This window comes from Eriocheir sinensis, chromosome 46 (genome assembly GCF_024679095.1).
Source record: "Eriocheir sinensis breed Jianghai 21 chromosome 46, ASM2467909v1, whole genome shotgun sequence".
Taxonomy (NCBI): Eukaryota; Metazoa; Arthropoda; class Malacostraca; order Decapoda; family Varunidae; genus Eriocheir; species Eriocheir sinensis.
The window spans coordinates 8457855-8479932 of record NC_066554.1 but is presented as its reverse complement, the minus strand read 5'-3'; the positions used below and the strand labels follow the sequence as shown (position 1 = coordinate 8479932).

At 41.5% G+C, this 22078-nt stretch overlaps 2 protein-coding genes across 3 annotated transcripts; one reads left to right on the top strand and one right to left on the bottom strand.

Annotated features, from left to right (window-relative positions):
• Positions 1–989: 989 nt before the first annotated feature.
• On the bottom strand, positions 990–8166 carry LOC126981040 (alpha-aminoadipic semialdehyde dehydrogenase-like). Its single transcript, XM_050831681.1, has 9 exons — positions 7920–8166; positions 5472–5579; positions 5235–5343; positions 4598–4815; positions 4152–4367; positions 3729–3908; positions 2949–3108; positions 2084–2313; positions 990–1622 (listed from the first exon to the last, which is right to left on the bottom strand). The coding sequence occupies exons 1-9, from the start codon at positions 8100–8102 to the stop codon at positions 1410–1412; spliced, it is 1617 nt and encodes a 538-aa protein (XP_050687638.1). The 5' UTR covers positions 8103–8166; the 3' UTR covers positions 990–1409.
• Positions 8167–9599: 1433 nt separating this feature from the next.
• On the top strand, positions 9600–20533 carry LOC126981038 (GTP-binding protein 4-like). Of its 2 annotated transcripts, none has more exons than XM_050831677.1 (11): positions 9600–9771; positions 12280–12354; positions 12708–12878; positions 13837–14155; positions 15771–15886; positions 16850–17041; positions 17978–18142; positions 18273–18405; positions 18909–19138; positions 19716–20126; positions 20290–20533. In XM_050831677.1, the coding sequence occupies exons 2-11, from the start codon at positions 12307–12309 to the stop codon at positions 20440–20442; spliced, it is 1938 nt and encodes a 645-aa protein (XP_050687634.1). In that variant the 5' UTR covers positions 9600–9771; positions 12280–12306; the 3' UTR covers positions 20443–20533. The 2 variants fall into 2 exon arrangements, with proteins under 2 accessions (XP_050687634.1, XP_050687635.1); XM_050831678.1 differs by lacking the exon at positions 9600–9771 and adding an exon at positions 9972–9993.
• Positions 20534–22078: the final 1545 nt, after the last annotated feature.

The window sequence follows — 22078 nt, the reverse complement described above, 5'->3', positions numbered from 1 at the left end:
AGGAAGGGTGTTCCAATTTACCAGTGAAAGAAATCATTTATTAAAGATGCTGCTTAACTCTTGCATAAGGGATTTAGACAGAATAGGGTTGAGCTAAAGCAGAAAGTCATGTGCAGTGGGGCTACACTAGAGGTAAAGGCATGCACATAGCAAGTTCAGAAAAGTTAGCATGAAAATATCGTGAGAATAGAAAGTGGCAACCTTGCGGAAGAATCTAAGGCTAAAGACAGTCAGAAGACTGTCTGTGAGGGAGGAGGAGATTTAAAGAGATTGATGGGGCTTGGTGTGAGAATTCAAAAGGATGAAGAGAAATGTACATGTTACAGATGGGAGGTTTAAAAGGTAAAAAAGGTAAAGCTGGGGGCATACGCTGTAGCAGCGCGTGGCCTCGGTGCTCATCTCCGTAGCATTGGCCCTTGAACCTGTGGTGGGAGGGACCCCATTACCCTGGGACACAGGGGCAGAGTGACATCCAGGTTACCACAGTTTACCTTTCCCAGGTTTTCCCAGGTACCCATTTATCAACCAGTCCAAGAGGGAGGATGAACAGCTGAGTGAGCTGCACGCCGACTGCCCAGGCTGGGATTCAAACCCGGGCCCGCGGAGTAGAAGCCAGACACGCAGACCACTAGACCACGCTTATAGAATTACTACAACTACAATAAAGAACTTTCATATCTTACCTAAGACATAAAGGAAAGAGAGAATGTCAGGCAGAGGGAAAGTGTTAATTTGCTCAGGGAGGTAGAGGCTGTCAAGCAACCCACTCTGATATACTACACAACCCAAATACCCTGCACCTGGGCCAAAGGTAATGGGGTCCTATTGCCTCAAATATTTACCAACTGTTGACCCAAAGTATCGCTGCTTACTAACATCTCACACCTTGACTGACATCCTTACTTACATTTGGATAATGTTAGTCTTTACATGAGTACACATGCACCTCTTCTTATTTTTTGTAGGAGGCTAGAAATAAAAGAAATAAATGGTTTTGTGTATCAAATTCTCACATTAATGGACACTGCATAAATGGTATACAAAATATTGCATCTATAAAAATACCTCTGGAGTAAGGCATCCTGTTCTCTAGCAAAGTGGTACAACTCCAAAAGCTGTGTTTCATTGATGGTGTAACATGACATCAAGTACTACATAGAATTGAGCAAGTGAATATACTTTCAGAATATCAAAACACATTACAATTCACAATTTGATTAGCATAATGTGAAGACTTCATAAAAAATATATTTAGGAAGTATTACAGGCTGTGTGGGCTGTCTTGAGCAACCACTGCCTAAGTTAGTCACTGGCCACTTAGGAAGCTACATCCTCAACACATGGCACGAGTCAGGACGGTCAGTGTATGGACTGTAAGGCAGGACAATATTACCCAGTCATTGAGGTACTTATTCAAACTTGATACCCTGGGCCAGTGGCAACTCCTTGGTGTAGTTGATGGTGCAAGTAGAGCGCCGCATGTACTGCTTCCATGCGTCAGACCCAGACTCCCGCCCACCACCAGTGTGCTTTTCCCCACCAAAGGCACCGCCAATCTCTGCCCCGTTGGTAGGAATGTTGATGTTGATGATGCCACAATCTGAACCCTTTGGACCCAGCCACTACACAGATAGAGAAAAAATTAGTAAATTCAAGTAATAAATTCCGAGAAGTAAAACTAGTAAATTTAAGGAATTGTTAAGTGATAACACTGTCCTCCACACTCCAGGATACAACTGAGGCCACATCATAAACCCTTAAAGTCCAACTATCATCAATTTTTGTTGCCGTTTCTTCTCCAATGAGAGAACCTCCGGGGCATGTTTATAAAGGTTGAAAGCATGGTAAATATGAAACAGCTGTAGCACCTATGGCAGAGCTATAAACAGTGGGGGGGGGAAAAAAAAAAAAAGCATCCCCCACCCTGCACTGTAGCTCACTCTACACTCTGTCCTGAGGCACATGCTTTTTTTTTTTTTTTACAGTATATAAAAGCCTGAAAAAATGAATAATTTTTCTTTAAAAAGACAGTTAAGGAAAAGCTGTCTCATAAAAAATGATGAATTAGAAGAAAATCACTCACCTTGAACACATTTCCAAGGTTCTGAGTGAAGAGGGATGAGGAAAGTCCTTGCTTCACTTCATTGTTCCAGCTGATGCCCTCATCCACAGAGGAGCACTTGAGGATGTACACAATGGGTGCGAATGTTTCCTTGTGGACCACCGGGGAGTCATGGGGCAGACCAGTGATGATGGTTGGCTCCACAAAGAAGCCTTCCCGCTCCATCACCTTGCCTCCATACACCACCTTGCCTGGGAGGAAAGAACTAGATAAGAAAATCTGTAGGCTATGAAATATTTGGTGACCTTGTAAGTGACGGCAGAAAATTTTCATCCTAACCCCCATTATTATTCTTAATGATGATAATGATAATAATTATAATGATAATAATAATAATAATAATAATAATAATAATAATAATAATAATAATAATAATAATAATAATACACAGTTCAATAGGTAGAGCCAGAAAAATAGAAGAAAACTACAAGTTACAGTCTGTAACCCCGACACACCTACGACACATAATTCAGGATAAATGGAATAAAGTAGAAGATGGGCCCCCAAATAATCCCCTCAAGATATGTGAAATGTGACTGTGATGGGAAATGATTATTCATTGCAATGGGCTATAGTTATACAATCATGTCCATACACAATTACACGTGAATACCAAATTTAATTGGTAACGTTTGTATATAAGTTTATATATAAGTAACAAAGTGAAGTTCATTGCCTTCCTTTTTATGCGCTGTAGGAGGAAAAAAAAAATCTGAGAAATGATATTCCTAGCCTGGCCTATGCTGTTTTGTATGATCATATTATTGCTGTAACGGAGAAGAGAAGGGATTCAGGAATTTAATGTACAGAGCTGTCATCACCCTACCTCCAAGAGCCTGAGCTTCCTTGATGGTGGCGAGGAAGCCGTCGATGCCCTGCTGTGAGTGCATAGGGCCATACAGCACCCCATCATCCAGCGGGTCACCGATGCGAGACATGAAACTGCTGTATGCCTTCACCAGACGCTCCAAGATGGTGTCATACAGCTGCAAGTAATGTTGTATGAGTGCGTACATGTACCTCTCGCCTTAAAAGAAATTGTATACTGAAATATATCAATTAAAAAAAAATATATATATATAAAAAAAAAAAGCAAAGGTGCTGCAAAATGCCTTTCCTCAAACAACATAAGTTGGAAAGAAAATAAGTGACCAGCATAACCTGCAAGGTATCAGTTGTACCAGCAGTTCTGAGGATTAACAGCCACTGAATGTTACCGAACCTAAGAAAGGAAAAGTAGTCACAGATCTAATCCAACAGGCATACACCAACAATTTAAGATACTCACAGATACTAAACTCCTTTCAGTTGCATTGGTTTCTTATCTGCATTGCCTATTTGTGTCAGCTATTCTATGACCCTCTCAGATGGACCATGTCACAATTATTTTGAGCATGAGGAAACCAAGTTGCTAAATGTTTCAGTTTCCTAAAGGTGTGGAGATATCTTGTATATGCACTGTGCAGAATGGAAAGTATCAACACATTCATAAGCTATTAGAATATCTGTGTTTCTCCATGTTTTTTGCTTCCCTTAAGTTGTTTGCATTTTGTGTAGCTGTGAGGCATGCATGGCCTGGGATGTGTCTGTTTGGCAAGGCACTCACAGTGTGGTGCAGGATGAGGCGGCGGGTGGTGGTGCAGCGCTGGCCAGCGGTTCCCACACAGGCAAAGAGTGCCGCCCTCACCACCATCTCAGGGTCGGCATCTTCATCCACGATGATGGCATTGTTCCCACCCAACTCTAACAGGTGGCGGCCAAAGCGCTCTTGAACCATGAGGGCAACCTGAACATACAAACACATATAGTTACTCTTCATTGTGAGTTGAATAATCCATCTCCTTTGAGGGCTATTTGGCAGCACTTTGGCTATGTAGGCTCTGCAGGTCACATTACAATGAAAATTTACAGCTATCAAACTAAGTTGTTTCTCTTAGATGACAATACTGAATAATAGTAGCCATGAATATTCAGTCATTGGTGAAAATTAGTGGTGTAGTTATGTAGAAGTCATCTCATGGAATGTTACCTGCTTGCCAACATTAGTAGAGCCAGTGAAGGACACAAGTGGAAGTCTTTCATCCTTGGCCATGGCAGAGCCGATATCTCCCCCACCACAACACAATGCAGACACTGCTCCTGGTAGGTTGTTCTTCTCCAGCACTGACGCCACTATTTTGGTGGTAGCGACAGACACCAGTGGAGTGCTGGGGGCCCCCTTCCACAGCATGGTGTCACCACACACCTCAAAACAAAACACTCAATTAAACAAGTCAGAAACTTATGTTATGTCCAAACAAGTTACTGGTCTTTTGAATCAACCTTCACAGTTTTTAAAGATTAATCTTTTTGTGTAAATTGATATATAATTTGTTATACCAGTGATGGTTAATCATTATTTTAATTCATAAGCTTATGCAAACTCTGTGTATTTTAATATAATATACAGTCTTACAGCTAACAGATGTGGCTCACCATGGCAATGGCACTGTTCCAGCCGTACACAGCCACTGGGAAATTGAAGGCAGTGATGACACCCACCACACCCAGGGGGTTCCAGTTCTCCATCAACACATGGCCAGGACGCTCTGAGGGCAGCACTGACCCACCCACCATGCGGGAAAGACCCACCGCAAAGTCACAGATGTCGACATATTCTTGAACCTCCCCAATCCCCTCTGGCTTGATCTTACCTGAGAAAACAATGCACCTGTGTTGGCATAACAAAAATATAAACATACAAGATATTCTTTGATATAATTGAAAAAAGAAAAATCTGGCACATGTTGAAACAATGATTAAAAACAAAGTGATATAAATAAACCCAACAAAATATTACTGGTCAGTTTGGGCACAAAGATCTTTAAAATGTTGTCTTTGATAGGTTACCTAATTGGCTTGAAAATAAAGGAGTACATACTGCCAGTCTCAATTTACTATTAATAAGACAAATAGAAATCCAATTAAAGATTTGCTAAGCCATAATACTGTTTTGACAGCCTCAGTGAAAACCAATTATATCATTGTAGGATAAAAGTGTGATTCATACAAAACTACCAATACACAAACATTCAAGAAAGGCCTTCAGTCCCTCCTTTCCAGCCACACTCACCCATCTCCACAGCCACTAGCTGCCCCAAAGGCACAAGTTTTTCCCGGAGTGCTTCACCAATCTGCCTCACAATTTCACCTCGAGCTGGGGCTGGCATGTCTGCCCACACCTACAAAGATGATGTGGGGTAACTGGTGCACTGTTGACATAAACATGGAAGGGTGCTAAAATAACAATGAACAATATTTACATTTGAATGCTTCCTAAGATTTGGGAAGGGGGGGAGGGGGGAATCACCTTCCATGCCTCCTGGCCTGCTTTGATGCACTCATCAAGGTCCTGCACGGTGCCCTGCTGCACCTGGGCGATGGGCTGTTTGTTGGCCGGGCAGTATGATGTCACCACCTGCAGGGTAACAGCACAGTCAATACAGTACCTTGGTTTGCATTGCTGCATTCTACTGGTTACTTAAACTGTATTGGAATTTGAAATACTAAACAGGTTGCCTTATATTAGGTGAAAACATACTGCTGGTTACCTTACAGTTCTTGGACATGTTGAGTTGGTTATTTTAATCTTGTACCATAATAATATACAGTAATGCTACAGATCTTAAATTATCCTCCTAAATCCTTACAAGGTCAGTAGCAGTTCTTGGGGTGAAGATTAAATTAATTTGCTTTGACATTACTATCAGAAATTAAGGGGTTGGATAGGAATAGGAAGCCCACACAGCTATTTTTGGGAAACTTTACACCTTTATAACTAATTTCAAAATTAATTATTCTAGGTCCTTTTATTTAGGATCCTCTGCAATTGGTATCAAGATCCTCATTGTCAGGATTTTACTTAAATTTCAAGAAATATTTATTACTTGTAAATACAGTGTTCTGTGCTATTAAAACTAAAACACAAGTGGATGTCTTCTAGTGGAGAACCCAGAGGAATTAATACTCACTAAGCATACTCTTAACCATACATAAATGGTGATCAATCATTGACATCAACAATAAATTAACTCTTCCTTAATTTGTATTGAAAAGAACTGATTACAAATCTCAAAATATTGGGGGTGAAATAAGACATGAAACTGTATGGTAAGAATTCAGGAGGTATATTCCCTCTTTAAAGTATTTGAAAAGGATCTGCACTGGTACCTGTCTTAGAGGGGTAGCTATAAGCATCCCCAGCCAACTGTAGCCCTTTGCTGTTGGGACTACTTGACTGATGAGCATGGCATTCAAGGCTGAAGCACACTTTGGGCTTCATATCTCTTATAGAAGTTTACACTCATACCGGTACTGAGATGTGTGAAAATGAAAAGGTGTTATATGCCAAACTTAACTCCACATTAGACCAACCCCCTCCCCCATTAGGATGCCCTCATTGCCTTGGGTGATCTGAATGCTACCATGTAATGGCACAGAGAGAGGTGGCTTTTAGCTATGTATTGGCCCCCATGGTTTCAGTACCAAGAAAACTACAATTTTTCCTCAGTTCTGTGAGATACAGAAGGCTTTAAATTTCAAGTTTTTAGTAACAAAGGCCTGAGTTGCACTGCTGGATATTATATAGATAGCAAAGGAGATTGATTACATAATCATCAATACTCGGAGAATCTCTCAGAACTCCAATTTTTTCGTTTATTTTTTTTTTGCTTATTGTTGCTACACAACAGCTTCATCTCAGGTCAAGAAGAATCTCAATGTGTAACTGTGATTTTTCTTAGGAAAAATTACATTGCCTTAAATTATATTGTGTCATGAGTTGATGAAAGCCTCCCATATAAAAGAGTAAGCCTAATGATTAGACAACCCCATTGAAAGGGCTCAGGAAGAGCACACCAAATAAGGCAGATTGAAATATCCTAAATGTGAAGACTGACTGCAAGATAAGGGAAATGTGGTAACAGACAAGAAGTTCCTTCTTATTTCTCATATAATATTGTCAACATAACAAAATGGTCAAGATAGATAGTCCAGTGACATCAACCAGTGGCAACGAAATTTTCATCTCTATGGTCCACATCATGGTGGGTTGTTGAATCTCTACCCTTAATTAATGGATAGTGGGGTGGGAGGCTAATCATTTCAAGGTCTCTCTCTCTCTCTTTCTCTCAGCATGAAATCAATCTAGTTAATGCTGACCTATGTCACTCTCTGAGTCCTTACGCAACTAATGATTCAATAGTTTTCATAACATGGGGGTGGGAAGAGCGCCAGTAGCTATTTCCAACACGAGCAATTTGGTTGCTGTGGGCCACGGCTGCCGGCCAGCCAATCCCCGCGCGGCCTTGAACATCAGCCGAGACAAGACAGCCACCAACCCCTCAGGCCCCTCACTCGGGCCTGTCTCCCCTCGCCTCCCTTCCCCTCGGCCCCGCACCACATGTTCACAGCGTTCATAATCCACCATCAACTGAATGTTATTCATATGAAATGGCTGACAACCTATCAAGAGGAGATTATGTTCATATATGTCACTGAATATATAGGTCTGAGGCATATTTGAGCTTTACTGATGAAGGATAGGCCTAGAACAAGGGTCTGGCGCTACGGTCAAACTAATGAGACTGAAACAAACCACACCCTGACTACCTCAACACGTGCACTTCCTTATCATCCCCCACGCCGAACAACATCACCTAGATAACACGCCACTCACCCACCCACACCCTACATCAGCTGCAGCTTCCCACCCGGCCCATCACCATCACCCCGGCCAAACCAATCTACAGTTTCTCACCTCGCCATTGCCGAACCACTTGCCGTTGAACACTCCTTTGTTATTCTCCTCGAGGCCCAGCTCCTTGAGGAAAGCATACTTGGGCTGGTTGATCAGGAAGCTGCTGGAGGACATGGCTCTGAGGAGGAAATGTTGGGAGCGCGGGGCAGAGACGAGCAGTAGCCGGGAGAGGAGGGGAGCCATCGCGCTGCCAGGCTGAGGGAGTCGTCTGCCTCACACGCACACACAGACACACTCACCACCAGTGCCACATCAAAGCAGTGCCAATGTGCCATGCTACTTATCCAATTCTATTTTTGATCTCTCTCTCTCCCTCTCCCACTCTTTCAGGACTGACATATTCATTTCCATCCATCCTCCTCTATCTGGGTCAGGCAACCAAAGACACAGCATATAATGGTCGCTTTCATTCCATCAGTCCACTCGCAAAAAGTAGATATGGCACCTATTATACGCATTACTTGTTCGTGATTGCGTGAAGATAAACTTTTTTTCAGTAATATATTTGAATGTTTGTGATTGATTGATTGATTGATAGTTTATTGTTGCAGGTTATACAATGGACCCTCAAGCCCTCTTATATAAACCGCAAACATGCCGATTTGCATCGATAATCTATATACCATAAAGCACACGAAAGACAAACTTATATATAGTTGTATCAAACTATCACTCAATCAATCATCTCATTTCAGGTGCATTAACAATCTCCATATCTGGCTCGATCCGCAAGTGCAGTTAGATAAAGGGTATTTTAGTAATTTACTGCATGTGAATAACGAATTAATATTCTACATGTGGACACAACGTTCATATAGACGCCCCTGGCCATATTTACGGGTTTAGAATGGTATCCCTCTGAGAGTTGTTAAAGAAAACGGTTGTGCACAGCTAAGCAATAGAAGTATTGGTGGGGGGAAACCTAGCTAAATATTAAGATTAGGTGTTTTTTCCAAGGTAACATTTCGACACTAATTAATGATCTCTAGTGTCCAATATTTCGCCAGTTTTTGGGTAGAAAATCGGCAAACTTAAGGGGCTACTGGCATCGTTGGGGGCAAGCCGAACGTCTATCCACTGCACCTCACACACAAAAAAGGGCACTAATGTCTGAATAAGTAAAGATAAGTGACTTTATTTCAGTTTAGAAAATTACGTAACACTGAAAAGGAAGGTGTGTGAATAAAAAGGGAGGAACAAGAGAAGGAGGACCTAAGAAGCAATGTTACAGGTCAAAAGAAGAAGAGGAACCACGGGATTGGAGTACTCAAGCCATCCCTTATACAAAGATCGAATGTGGCCTCAACTAATCATCACTGTAGACATATTTTTGGACTACCACAAAATTATCATCCATGTTTAAGGCCATATATGATGGTAAAACTTAGCAGAACTGATGATTGATTGATAGTTTATGCCAGTAATAAAAGTTTGAGAGTTTTAAATAAATGTGTGTGGTGGTAGCATTTCTTTCATTATTTTTTTACCTTTTTTAGAATTTTTTAGTAACTCATAAGTAAAACAATGTGTAACTCCATGTGGACAGGATAATGTAAACACGAGCACGAGGCCCAGCCAAGGTTGCTAAATTGTCGTACTCAGCCTCCTATGTTTGCCGATTTCCGACCCCAAAACTGACTCCTTGACCCCAATAACTGCCATCATATATAGTTAGCGTTAAAATGGTTTATTATTGGTGTTTTTTGGCAATAGCTATGGCTCAGAAACCGGTAAATATGAGGCTCTGAATACGATAATCTGGCAACGGTGGACCCAGCGGGACGTGGAGGCGGCGAGGCGAGGCGACACAGCTGGCTTGACGTGCTCCAGGCGGCGGGATTATTACCTCAAGGTGATTTATCCACACGGGGAAAGGAAGTTAAAGCGGCAGCCTTCATATTACATGTTTTTCTTACCTATCAGAGCGCGAGGAGTTTGCAGCACGCCGGCCTTCGTCGAGGGTACCAGGCCAACGTGGTTTATATAAGCTCACATTTTCAGCTGTCAGGAGAAAGCTGGGCCTCTGCTGCCTCAGGAAAGCTTGGTGAAGATTATTTAGGCTGTTCTTCCAGAGGTACGCCCGTCTCTGCGAAGGGTAAAGTGCCATATGTAGTACTTTGGTACTAACACTGGTAAACTGTGAGAGATATGCAATTATATGTTATCACTGTCAAAGATACGGTCATTTTAAGGCCAACTGTACTGCTAAGAGTGATGGGGAGGCCCCACAATGCTACAAATGTGTTGGTGATCATGATCTTGATAATGATAAATATAAATCAGAAGTCAAAGGATTCCATCATGGCTGAAAAAATGCATAAATAGTATGAGGTACAAGAAGCCTGAAATCAGTGAGTGACAGTGTTGTGTAGTTATTCAGACTGGAATTGATAGAATTTATAACATAACCGATCATGTCTACTATAGTCGGTTCACCTGAGTCTGAAGTGTGCATTATCTCGCAATGGCAATCTACAGCCACACGGCGTGTCCAATTTTGTTGATACTGTATGCGAGCCTACACATAGTAAACAGTCGTCAGTGTCAATAATATGCAGGCAGCAATAAAAAATACCGTCAATTATAGTTGATTTTGAGTTAAAAATATTAGTAATGTCACAAGTTGTTGTTTTGTTAATTTACAAGATCACTGATTATGAAAATTAAATAGCCTTGAAGCTGTCCACACCAAGAAAATTAGCAGGCTTTTCTATTAGTAAAACAGCTATTTGCGACATTATTAATATTTTTAAAACTCAAAATCGACTATAATTGATGGTATTTGTTATTGCTGCCTGCATATTATTGACACTGACAACTGTTTACTATGCGTAGGCTAGTATACAGTATCCACGAAATTGGACACGCCGTGAGGCTGCAGGTTGGACATAGTGGCCTAGCTTTGGCCTGCGTCCAGTAACACCGTAAGGTTCTGTAAGGTAAGGTTGCTGTTGTGCAATAATGGACACTTCCGACTCGGGTGAACCGACTAGTATTTGGGACTCAAAGATAAATTGTGTCTGTTAAATGTTAAATTAGTTGGAACTATAATGTTTGACATTTGTTATAGTGTAAAAGAAAAGATCTAGATGAAAATAAATAAAACATTGGATGTGTGATTTTTAACAGAAAAGATCTTGATATTTTAGTGCAAACCAAAACATGGCTGTGACTATAATAATGCCATGGCACCAGTAACCTTCAAGAATGCACTCAAGACTCACTCATTCACCACATCCTACGATGATACAACCAGGTGCATTGAGGATAATTTTTTAGATGTTAACATTATTACATTGTTGACGGCCCTGCGGATCGCTGCACTGGCAGAGGAGCTGTGCACGAAACCTCATCAATGGCAATGGCAATGGCAATACCTGCTTCATTTTAACTCCCATGTTACTAAATCAGTGATGACACATTTTATGTAGCAGTGATTACAATACAGACAAGCCACCCTGCCCACTTAGGAGAATGGGTTGGAAGTGGATGTTGGGCTAGGTTACTAGTTGATGATGCTTTGATGCGTGTTGTGCACCAATAGGTGCCATATACTAGACTAGAGTAACTGTTCACACATTGCAACAGGGCTCTGGAGGACCAACAAAACAAACTGCTTTTCTTCTCTTTTGACCTGTTCTGCTTTGTATTGCTTCCTCCTCCTTTGGTAGCATGCTTGGGTGTGGCAATAAATGGAACAAGTTCCTCGATAAGTTCTACACACTACCAGCTGTAGAAAAGAGACAGGGACTGAAAGGAGAAAAAATAACATGAGAACGCTTAGGGCAGTGGCTGGCAACCTACTGACAGGCTGGCCAACCACTGCCTTCAGCATTCTCACGTTATATCAGTCCTGTCTCCTGTCCACAGCTGGTAGTCTGTAGAATGATTTATCAGGGAACTTCTTCCGTTTATTTCCACACCCCGGCATGCCACAAAAGGTGGAGGAAGCAATACAAAGTGGAACAGGTCAAACGAAAAAAAAGAAGAGTGGTTTGTTTTGTTGGTCCTTCTGAGTTTGAACAGAAGAACATAAGAACATACACTACTCACGATGGGTGAGCTTGAACTTGACGAGTTGTGCACAGCCCCTATACATGTGCCTTGTGCATTAATTAAGACAAGAAACTATTTATGGGTTATATGGAACTGTTGGTACAACTCCAATCTGTAGACATGGAAGTTTTCTCATAATAATATGTATGTCACCTTTTGAAAGCAATTACTGTACCTTGACTGATGTAGTTTTGTCATTCATTCCACTACTAAAGTTATTTATATCAATATTTTTGATGATCTAGCACAGCCATTCACTCCACCAGTATAGTTTATATTCAACTCTTCTGGCATTGTTTTACAGAACAGAACCCTCACACTACACAGCAAGATGTCTCACTACAACTTCAAGAAGATAACACCTGTCCCAACAGCAAAGGTAAATGTTAACAATGTTTCATGGTCATATTGAATAATGAATAACCTGACACCAGGTAGTTTTGGTTTCAGCATTGGCCATAACTATTCAAGGCCTTAATTAATTTGCCAACTTCTCCACTTAGGATGTGCTATGACTTTTTTTTGTATTTTTTATATATTTCAAAATTCATTTTAATTATTATCTTCACTGACAATTTGATGCATTGGTAAAATATGATTTTCAACTTCGTTCTTTTTATTTTGCTAATGTCTTGAGGGGTACATGTCATTTAGTTTCATTCTGTCTGAATTAGACTTTGTGATTGTCATTAGTATACTAGTGTTAAACATTGTGAATTTTCATTGTTTCAGGACTTTGTGGACATCATTCTGTCAAAGACACAGCGCAAGACCCCAACAGTTATCCACAAACAATTCAAAATCTCCCGCATCCGCCGCTTTTATATGACCAAAGTGAAGTACACGCAACAGAACTTCCATGACAGACTCACTGCCATCCTCTCTGAGTTCCCCAAGCTGGAGGTGAGTCCACAAATATATGTATATGTGTGTGTGATCTTGTAAGTAAATACCATATATCATTAAACCAATGACCACTTGCATAGACTGTGATTAGGAGAGTATTCTGTCGTAGATATTGATGGCTTGGTATGCAAAAGTCACAGAGTGAGGTGCAAGCTGTGTTGAAGAGTATGATGCTGAAGTTTTATTTGTAATGGTTTGGTATATTGGTGTGATGCAAATAAATAAAAAAATTATAACTTTTTATGGATGAAAATAACTTTTTAATGTTGTTTATGTGCTGTGTCTGTTATCTCAGAAACAGACTGCAGAAATACAAGGATTTGATATTCCTGTCAATCTATTTTTTTTTTTTTTTTTTTTTTCTTCGTGAATGCATTTCGTCTTTGTGGGCGGGGCTTGGCCTTGTAAACACTGGAATGTTTTGAGTTACCAAGTACCAATATTTAAGCTATTCCAAATATATTTTAACCAAAAGACGAAGATGACACAGTCAATACATGTGTGTAGATAACCACTGGAAGGGTCTTTGTGAATGGAAACCTGATTTCACTCACCTTTGGATCATTTTTATAAACAGGAGGGACAGAAATTAGGGTTGCCAGGTTTTTCCTAAAATTGCTTTGCTTTGCAAGAAATAAAGCAAGGTGAGCAATGCCTTCACTGCTATATTTTTATTTGAAACAGTTTGAATTATTTCAGTGAAGTATTGTAGTACTTTGCCTCACAACCCTTTGAGAGAAGCAGATGAAATTTTGCATTTTTGTCTTTCATGCTGGGAAGCGGATGCAGTACCACCTTCTTTCAAACTTCAGCATAAGAAGTCCTTCGTTAAATGAATGTTGGGATAACTACGTACTCTTATATGGATGCTCTGTGGTCAGTGCAGGTGACAGGTAGAGATGCAAGATTGTACCAAGTCTCAGCAGACCAAGCACTAAATATTTATGTGTTTCAGGACTTACATCCCTTTTATGCTGACCTGCTGAACACACTGTACAATAAAGACCACTACAAGCTGTCGCTGGGCCAGATCAACATGGCACGGCACCTGGTGGACAAGGTGGCCAGTGACTACACGAAGCTGCTCAAGTATGGAGACTCACTTTACCGGTGCAAGCAGCTCAAGCGCAGTGCTCTGGGTCGCATGGCAACCATCATGAAGAAACAGGCGCCTCCCCTTAAGTATCTTGAAGATGTGAGGCAGCACATCTCTCGCCTCCCCTCCATCGACCCCAACACTCGCACCCTCCTTGTCTGTGGCTGCCCCAATGCAGGTACACAGCTGTTGCCTTTTTTTTTTTTTTTTTTTTTTTTTTTACGTCTTGGCCTATTGCGCCGGTAGGCTTCTTCCCAGTGGATCCTGGTGCTCGGTCCAAGGCTTCTGGTCGGCCCAGCCCGTTCTGGTGCAGGCGAGTGTTTATAGTGGCACCATCTTGTATTGGCTCATGCTGCCCTCCCGGAGCTCATCTTTAATCCTAGAATCTAGAGTCCGGGTTGATAGGTGGTCTTCTGGACAGCATGTGGGTAGTTTTAAGCCACTCGGCGGCGGTTGAAAAATTCCAGCTTGGTGGCACCGGTCGGGGATTGAACTCGCGTCCTCCTGAACACGGGGCCATCTTGCTATCTGTTCAGCCAACACTATTTATTTTATCTTTTTTTTTTTCCTTGTTTTCAGGCAGAACATGTCCAATTGCTCCACGACCTCAACTCTCACATTGAACTTGTGTGCAAGAATCTCAAAAGAGGAATTCACCTAATGCAGTTGCAACATGCAATTTAATGGACTATGAGTTACATCACTCACTTTAAAATTAACACCTATCATTAATGTGAAGTGAACCCAACTCATGTGCATCAGAGACTTTGACCTGGAATTCAGCACAGCAATCGAGAATGCATGCAGTGGAAATGAATTATATAAGAGGTGCATTTGGTGTTTCAGGATGGGATGGAGAAAGAAATGAAAGCGTGTATGAGCGGTTTGGTATGGGTGTGACAGTGAAACGAGTAGATTGTGTAGTGGTGGAGTGGGTGAAGTGTGGTGTGCTGAGATGGTTTGGACACGTGATGAGAATGGGGGAGAATGGATTTGTGAAGAGAGTGTACGAGGGAAGGACTGAGGGAGGGGTTGTCAGGGCAAGACCACCTGTGAAGTGGATCAATAGGGTGAGAGAGTTGGAAGTAGCAGGACTGAGTGTGCTGAGTGGGAGTGGCAGAACAGGGAGAGATGGAGACACTTCTTCCACGGCCACCCCCTGGAGGGAAGTTCCGCAGGGGAGCAGGGCATCGGAGATATAGATAGATAATGAAGTGAACCCAAGCTTTGCTCATGGATAAAGGAATAGATAATTGCATGCAAAAGTAGTAGAGATATATTGAAGTTGTATATCCTTCACAGTTTGAAGCTTTGCAACAACAGATTTTTTACTCTGTCATATCAATGTCTGTAGAAAGCTAACCCACTTCTGTTTGATGATTTGGTGGGCGTGATTTTGTAGTTATAGGCATGGATATTTGTAAGAATGGTACTAGATGTGTTTTACATGATGGTATGTCTTCCACTCCTGTGTTGATGTTGAGAATAGAATAGGAAATATCCTTCATTGTTGGAGGCATGAATGTGAAAGTTAGATAGAGTCTCAAAATTTAAGAAGTATCCATCATTGTTATTTGATCTGAGTTTGGATGATGTATTCACTTACTAGCCTGGAATACACAACAGCTGCACATATCTGATGAAACACAAGTACATTATCAAGGTATTCAATGTACTACTATAGATATTTAGTGACAGTCAACCTTTGAATGGCTCAAGCATATGGCTCAGCATTTTGTCACATACTGATTATTTGATGTTTTTATAATCCATGCATATTGTTTCTCACTCAGGCAAGTCGTCTTTCATGAACCTGGTGACCCGGGCTGACGTGGAGGTCCAGCCGTATGCCTTCACCACTAAGTCCCTCTACGTGGGCCACACTGACTACGAATACCTCCGCTGGCAGGTGAGGAAGAAAATGAAACACCCTCTGTTAAATTCAACATCTACTACATCGCAAAATTACAATATATATGTGTTGTAATTCTACCAGTTTTGATACCTGTTCCTAGAAAGTTCTCTAAGAAATGACTTGCACAAACTATGGGACAGAGTAGAGTCAAAGGCTTTTTGTTTCATCAACTACCCCTCACATTGAAATCCATTCCCATGTTGCTTCCCTTTCTATGTTCTATTGATATTTTTATGCTACCTGAATGCCTCTACCCTTCTTGCGGATTCACTGCACATGACTTTCTACTCTAGCTCATAGCTATGCTGTCCCAATGCTGATGTAAGAGTCAACCATCATATTTATACACTTATCCCTTCAGTGTTGCATTCCATTCTTGTTTGAGCTTTTTCACTCCCATCCTCCCTCTTCTTTTCTGTCCATCTTCCCTTAATTCCTTCCCTCCTTCCCTCCTCCCCTTTTGTCCTCCATCCATGCAGATTTCCTTCGTTCTTTCCGTCCTTCATTTCATCATCCACCCGTCTGTCTATCTGTCCTTTGCTCCTTCCTTCATGGCTCCTGAGATAACACTGGTGGCCTCGGATTACACTGTTCATCTCTAGAGCAGCTTCATTTACTTGATGAGACTGCAGGTGTTTGCCAGATGCAGGAAGAAAGTATAATCACATGTTGCTTCATCATTCTTCCGTTTTTATGTCTAGGAATGGGATATAGTTTTAATATATTTGATTTAATGCTTTTTTTCTATTACTATTGTTATTATTATTATTATTAATAGTAGTAGTAGTATTGATGTTGTATTTTTATTTTGTTTATATTGTAGATATTGTATTTATTTGATTATATAGGGTAATTTAATTTATTTATTATTATTATTATTATTTTTTTTTTTTTCTGTACATGTTAGGATATGTTTTATAGCAATATTATTCACCTTTCTTTTGTTCCTTCATCAAGGTGATAGACACACCCGGAGTGCTGGACCGCCCCTTCGATCAGATGAACACCATTGAGCTGCAGGCCATCACTGCGCTCGCTCACATTCGTGCAGCTGTCATTTTCTTCCTTGACATCTCGGAGACCTGCGGTGTCTCCATGGACCAGCAGCTCAAGATTTACGAGAGTATAAAGCCTCTCTTCTCCAACAAGGTAAGAGGACAATAGGCAAGGGGAAAATGTCTGAGGGAGGAATGAGTGAGAGGATTGTAGTACACAAGGATCAAGTACACCTGTATGAGCACAAAGGAAGATTTGACTCACTTGCCCTCATTAACCCCTTGGCCACGAGTATTTTCTGCCACAACTCCTGCTTTGAATGCTAAAGTTACTTTTTCTGAGCTCCGTTGGCTCAGTTACTCCAATATTATCACTACAATCAGGTTCATTTTGGTCTCGTTTGATTCAGCTGACAATAACAATTGATGTTGAAAATCATTACTCGAGCTGTAGTGGTAGCAGGACAGGTGGAAATGAGAGTGAGAGTGCATTAGCTGTGTGTTTCCAGATATTTCTGGATGCAAATTTATATACTGATAATCAACTAAAAATGTCTGATTTCAGCGCAGTAGAGTTTTCCAGTTATGTTCAGTAGTTTTGGAAATAAAAAAAAACTGCCATAGGATTTCATGATAGGAGGAGGTTACTAACTTCTGGAGTTTATGTTAAGAATAGCAGAAGCATTTGTGACCCATATTTGGTACATACACTGTAATATTCCAGTGTGAAAGGGCCTGGATTATGTAACTACACCCAGAGCCATGGCCAAGGGTGCTGATGTGTCTAAACCCATAGTCTAAGGCCCCCCCTTTCCCAACCCTGGGGTCGCGACCCCAAGCGGGGTCGCCAAGCATCAAACATGGTGCTATTATATTATAACATATATACAACTAAACTAGTGGGGTCGCGGTCATGTCTAGAAGTGCATGATTTGGGTCGCCTGAAAAAATGGTTGGGAACCACTGGTCTGAGGGTTAAGGACTTTAACCCTTTCTCTAAAATATGGGTGTTTCCTTTACATTCATTCATTCATTCATTCATTCAGTACTTTTAGTGATAAGAAATGTAGCATATGTTTTTTTGCTTCAGCCCCTGATTGTGGCCTGTAACAAGGTGGACATCACAGGCCTGGAGGACCTGGAGCAGAACCATCCTGAGAAGCGAGCTCTAGTGGCTCAAATAGAGAAGGAGAATGTGCCGGTCATGCAGATGTCCACCCTCACACAGAAGGGTGTCATGGAGGTCAAAAAGGAGGTCAGTGATGGGGAAAGGTCAGTGGCACTGGGTCACACTGATTTTATTTTAGTTTATATTAAAATTTCCTCCCAGTGCATGTGTGATGGGTGCCCTTGTACTCAGTGATGCATTTCCCTGTCATGCATAGGCGTGTGATCGTCTGCTGGCCATGCGTGTGGATGCCAAGATGCGCACCCGGAAGGCAGACTCCATTCTCAACCGTGTCCACGTGGCCATGCCAGCTCCTCGGGATCAGAAGGAGCGCAAACCCTTCATCCCTGGTATGTGGCTGGCCTGGGTGTGCATGTATGGGAGGGTCACAGGTGCTATGTGGAAGGAGCATGTGTGTGCCTGACAAGCTGTGAACTGAGACACTTGTGGTGGGTGTCAGAGAGAGGCTCATGTATGAAGTGGAAAATAATGGTGTTGCAACAGTGCCAAATAGTGGTCTTTCAGTCAGTGTCCAAGGATGGGATATGGATATTATCTTTGCTGAGAAGAATCCAACCTCACTGCTAGATGTTTAGTAACAAGATAAGTTTTTATTCTTTTTTTACCATTAAATTTACCCGTACTCACCAACATATAGATAGCTAATATAATGTGGAGGTGGCTCAGTCTTTTTTGAGAATACTGTGTAAATTTCAACTTCAGCTTTCATATTTCTGTGCATAATATAAAAGTGGGATTGTGACGAGAGATGTGTATATTCCTGAAGGAGGGGCACTGGGCATATTCAAGCTCCTTGAAGACAACTACCACACAGTTTGTTATGTGCACACAGAGAATGTACTCAAGGCCAAGGACAAGGGAACAGAGGAGGGGGAGGAGCCCATGGAACTTACAAAGACCAAGAAGCTAGAGAAGGATATAGAAGAAGAGCTGCAGGATGACTACTCCCTTGACCTGAACAAACATAAGGACTTGGAAAATGAAGAGTGGAAGTACGACAAAATCCCTCAGTTCTGGGAAGGATACAATGTAGCTGACTTTGTGGACCCTGATATCTTGAAGGTGAGTAGTCTTGGGTGAGGAGGAACTGAGTGAGGCTTCAAATTAAGTTACACTATGGTGAATCTAATCTAACTAGAGAGGGGCTGATGTGCTGGTGGGGTATAGGGAGGTGGTGGTCAAAATGTGAAAAGAGCATAGCTTGCAACATCAGGGTCAGGCATTCTGCCATGATCACAGCCTTGAGGGATGTTCCCATGAGGGGGCAGGGCATCAGAGATAAGTAGATTTACTCAATTGGTTATTGAAGATTCTAACTCATCGCCACCTAGCAACGGGGGCATATCACCCTTAACCACTGACCCATTCCCCGTTAAATTTAATAAGCTATTCAGGAAAGACAAAAGAAAATAAAGTTCCTGCACTGTTGTACTTTTACAAATGTTAAAGCAGCCAATTTTTGCTGGAAGTTATCAAGTGCCAAAATCGATATCTGATTATTTCTTGCCGAAAGTCAATTCCAAAAAAACCCCAGTTTTTATTATCAGCTTTATTATGTAATAAAGCAGATAATTAAGACGTGTGCTATCCCTTTAGAACCAATGTTGATATTAATGCCTCTCTTCCTCTGTTTCTGTAGAAACTGGAGGAGTTGGAGGCAGAAGAGGAGGAGCGAGAGAAGAATGGCTTCTACAAGTATGACATCCAAGAGGAGGATGAGGCTATGAAGGAAATCCACCGCCTTGCCCAGAAGATTCGGGAGAAGAAGATCATCAACTCCATCAATGCCAGGATTGACAGGCCCAAGAGCAGAGCAGTGATGCCCCGCGCCACCAAAAAGAGGGAGCGTGAGAGGTCGGTGTCCAGGCTGAGGTCTGAGTTTGAGGACCTGGGTGTGGACATGTCTGAGGTGGAGGGCTGCCATTTCACCCGCACCCGCAGCACCTCCCGCTCCCGCCCGGCCCTCAAGAAGGCGCGGATGGACTCTGAGGGACGTGTACGCTCTAGCTCCAAGACTCCTCGTGATCAGTCTGGTGTGCGGGACCCCAAGGTATGGACTAAAACTTTTGTTACTTACTCAAGCAACTACTCATTTTGCTTGTCTTTTTTACTTTGTATTATTTCATGAAGTTTTGAGGTTAAAATCCCTCAAGCATGGTTTCTAAACACTGCATATTATCATTTATCTAAAAATACTAAACATTTTCCCTCAGATGGCCAAGAAGATGAAGAAGATTGGCAATAAGGCGCAGTCAGCCATGAATAAGGACGGCCGGCGAGGCGAGGCTGACCGTCACGTATATGACCTGAAACCCAAACACTTATTCTCAGGCAAGCGAGGCCTTGGCTCCACCAGCAGCAGATAGAAAGGCTGCTGAGACCACCATGCTGGTGCAGGATGGATACTTTCAGAAATCATTAGTTTGTTGTTTTATGTAATCAGGATATTGTTGGGGAGTATGATGATCTTTTTTTTATTTTTTTTTTTTTTCCCAGAGGGTAGAAAAAAAATCACATTTATTGATTAGGGTATTGTATTCTATGGGTTGTTGTTTCATTGGGAAGTCTTAGTCTAAACTCACTTATACTCTATTACTTTGTACAGGATTTTTTCAGCTAAAGTGGCAGCATAAGGGCAAAACTAAAGTATTAAATATATCACTGCTTTTGCAAACAGAAGATGTTAGGAGATTCCAAATAAGTTCAGATTCAGTTGGAGAAGTATTTTTATATTCTTTTTTGACAGCCATTAAGTCATAGGGAAAAGAAAATACAGAAAGGAAGTCTGTCCCAAAGTTTACTGCACTTGTTAACTTGTATTAGAAATTTGGACATCATAGGAATGAGCTAGAGTAAAAAAATCTTGTACAGCAAATCTTGTACGATAAGGCAATGAGAGGAGTAAAGGCATGCGGTTAGTAAGTTCAGAAGAGCAGCCAGCATATAAATATTGATAAAAGATAGAAAGGAGGGCAACACTGCGGAAGAATTTCAAGGTAAAAGATTCACTAAGAGAAGGGGAGCTGATGAGGCAAAATGCCTTTGAGTCTACTCTGTCCAACACTTTCTATTTTCCAGCAGTTTATAACCTAACACTTGACAGGACATGTGGTACTATTTGAAGCACTTCCTGAACTACCAGTGCCAAAATGTAAATAACTTCCTGGTGCACTGACTGGGTCTACATCCACCTCAATGCAAAGTATCATATTTTCATTCAAATATTAATTGGATTTTGCTCATCATATCCTATGTTAACTGTTTTCAAATATTAATAAAAATCAGAGAACACAGCATTACAATTTATCCTACTATTTGCAGCTTCCCCATTGGTGGGTTTCACATATTTGCGTATTTTGGGGGTAAAGACAAATTATTGTAAAATAACCATTGTAAAGTCTTACAAACTTATGGTAGTCCAAGATGTGTGAAAGTCCTCAAGTGACCAGCTGATTTTTTTCTGCATGGTAGTAGGTCCTATATTTAGAAACGAAATACTAAAAAAAAAAAAAAAAAGTCCAGCTTTCAAAGATGTCTTTTGTAACACTGTCAAAGGCTTTTTTAAGATCTAGATAGATGCAGTCAACCCATTTTTTCAGTAATCGATTATTTCGATTACTTTTGTGATCAATAATCAATTACTTTTCGATTACTTAATTTCACCTTAAAAATACCCGCCGGACCGCCTTGCGCTCCGGCGGGGTGCTGGAGCGTATAGGTTCGAGACCTATCCGGTGCCATTGGGAGTGGAAAGGTGGGCTCTTTCCGACACCCCCAGCCCCGTTGTTGGGCCTCCTTGAAAGAATTGGGCATCTTTCTGCCAGCCGTCTGGGTGGTTGCGCGGTTAATCTATTACGCCCACCACTACTCAGCAATTAATATGGGGGACGCGCAGTCTAGTATGTAAGCCTGTGGCCAACAGCTAGAGTCAAGGAGACTTTGGCTAGAGTGGTGTCAAGCTCAGTGGATCGTTAAAAATAGTATTTCAAGATCATTGATGTT

Excerpts from the sequence above, each read along its gene's own strand:
- LOC126981040 (XM_050831681.1), bottom strand. The coding sequence starts at position 8,102 with ATGGCTCCCCTCCTCTCCCGGCTACTGCTCGTCTCTGCCCCGCGCTCC. Across the intron at positions 5,580-7,919 it reads AGTGGTTCGGCAATGGCGAG|GTGGTGACATCATACTGCCC; the intron begins GTGAGAAACTGT and ends GTTACCCTGCAG. Across the intron at positions 5,344-5,471 it reads CAGGCCAGGAGGCATGGAAG|GTGTGGGCAGACATGCCAGC; the intron begins GTGATTCCCCCC and ends TCATCTTTGTAG.
- LOC126981038 (XM_050831677.1), top strand. The coding sequence starts at position 12,307 with ATGTCTCACTACAACTTCAAGAAGATAACACCTGTCCCAACAGCAAAG. Across the intron at positions 12,355-12,707 it reads CACCTGTCCCAACAGCAAAG|GACTTTGTGGACATCATTCT; the intron begins GTAAATGTTAAC and ends TCATTGTTTCAG. Across the intron at positions 19,139-19,715 it reads TGGACCCTGATATCTTGAAG|AAACTGGAGGAGTTGGAGGC; the intron begins GTGAGTAGTCTT and ends CTGTTTCTGTAG.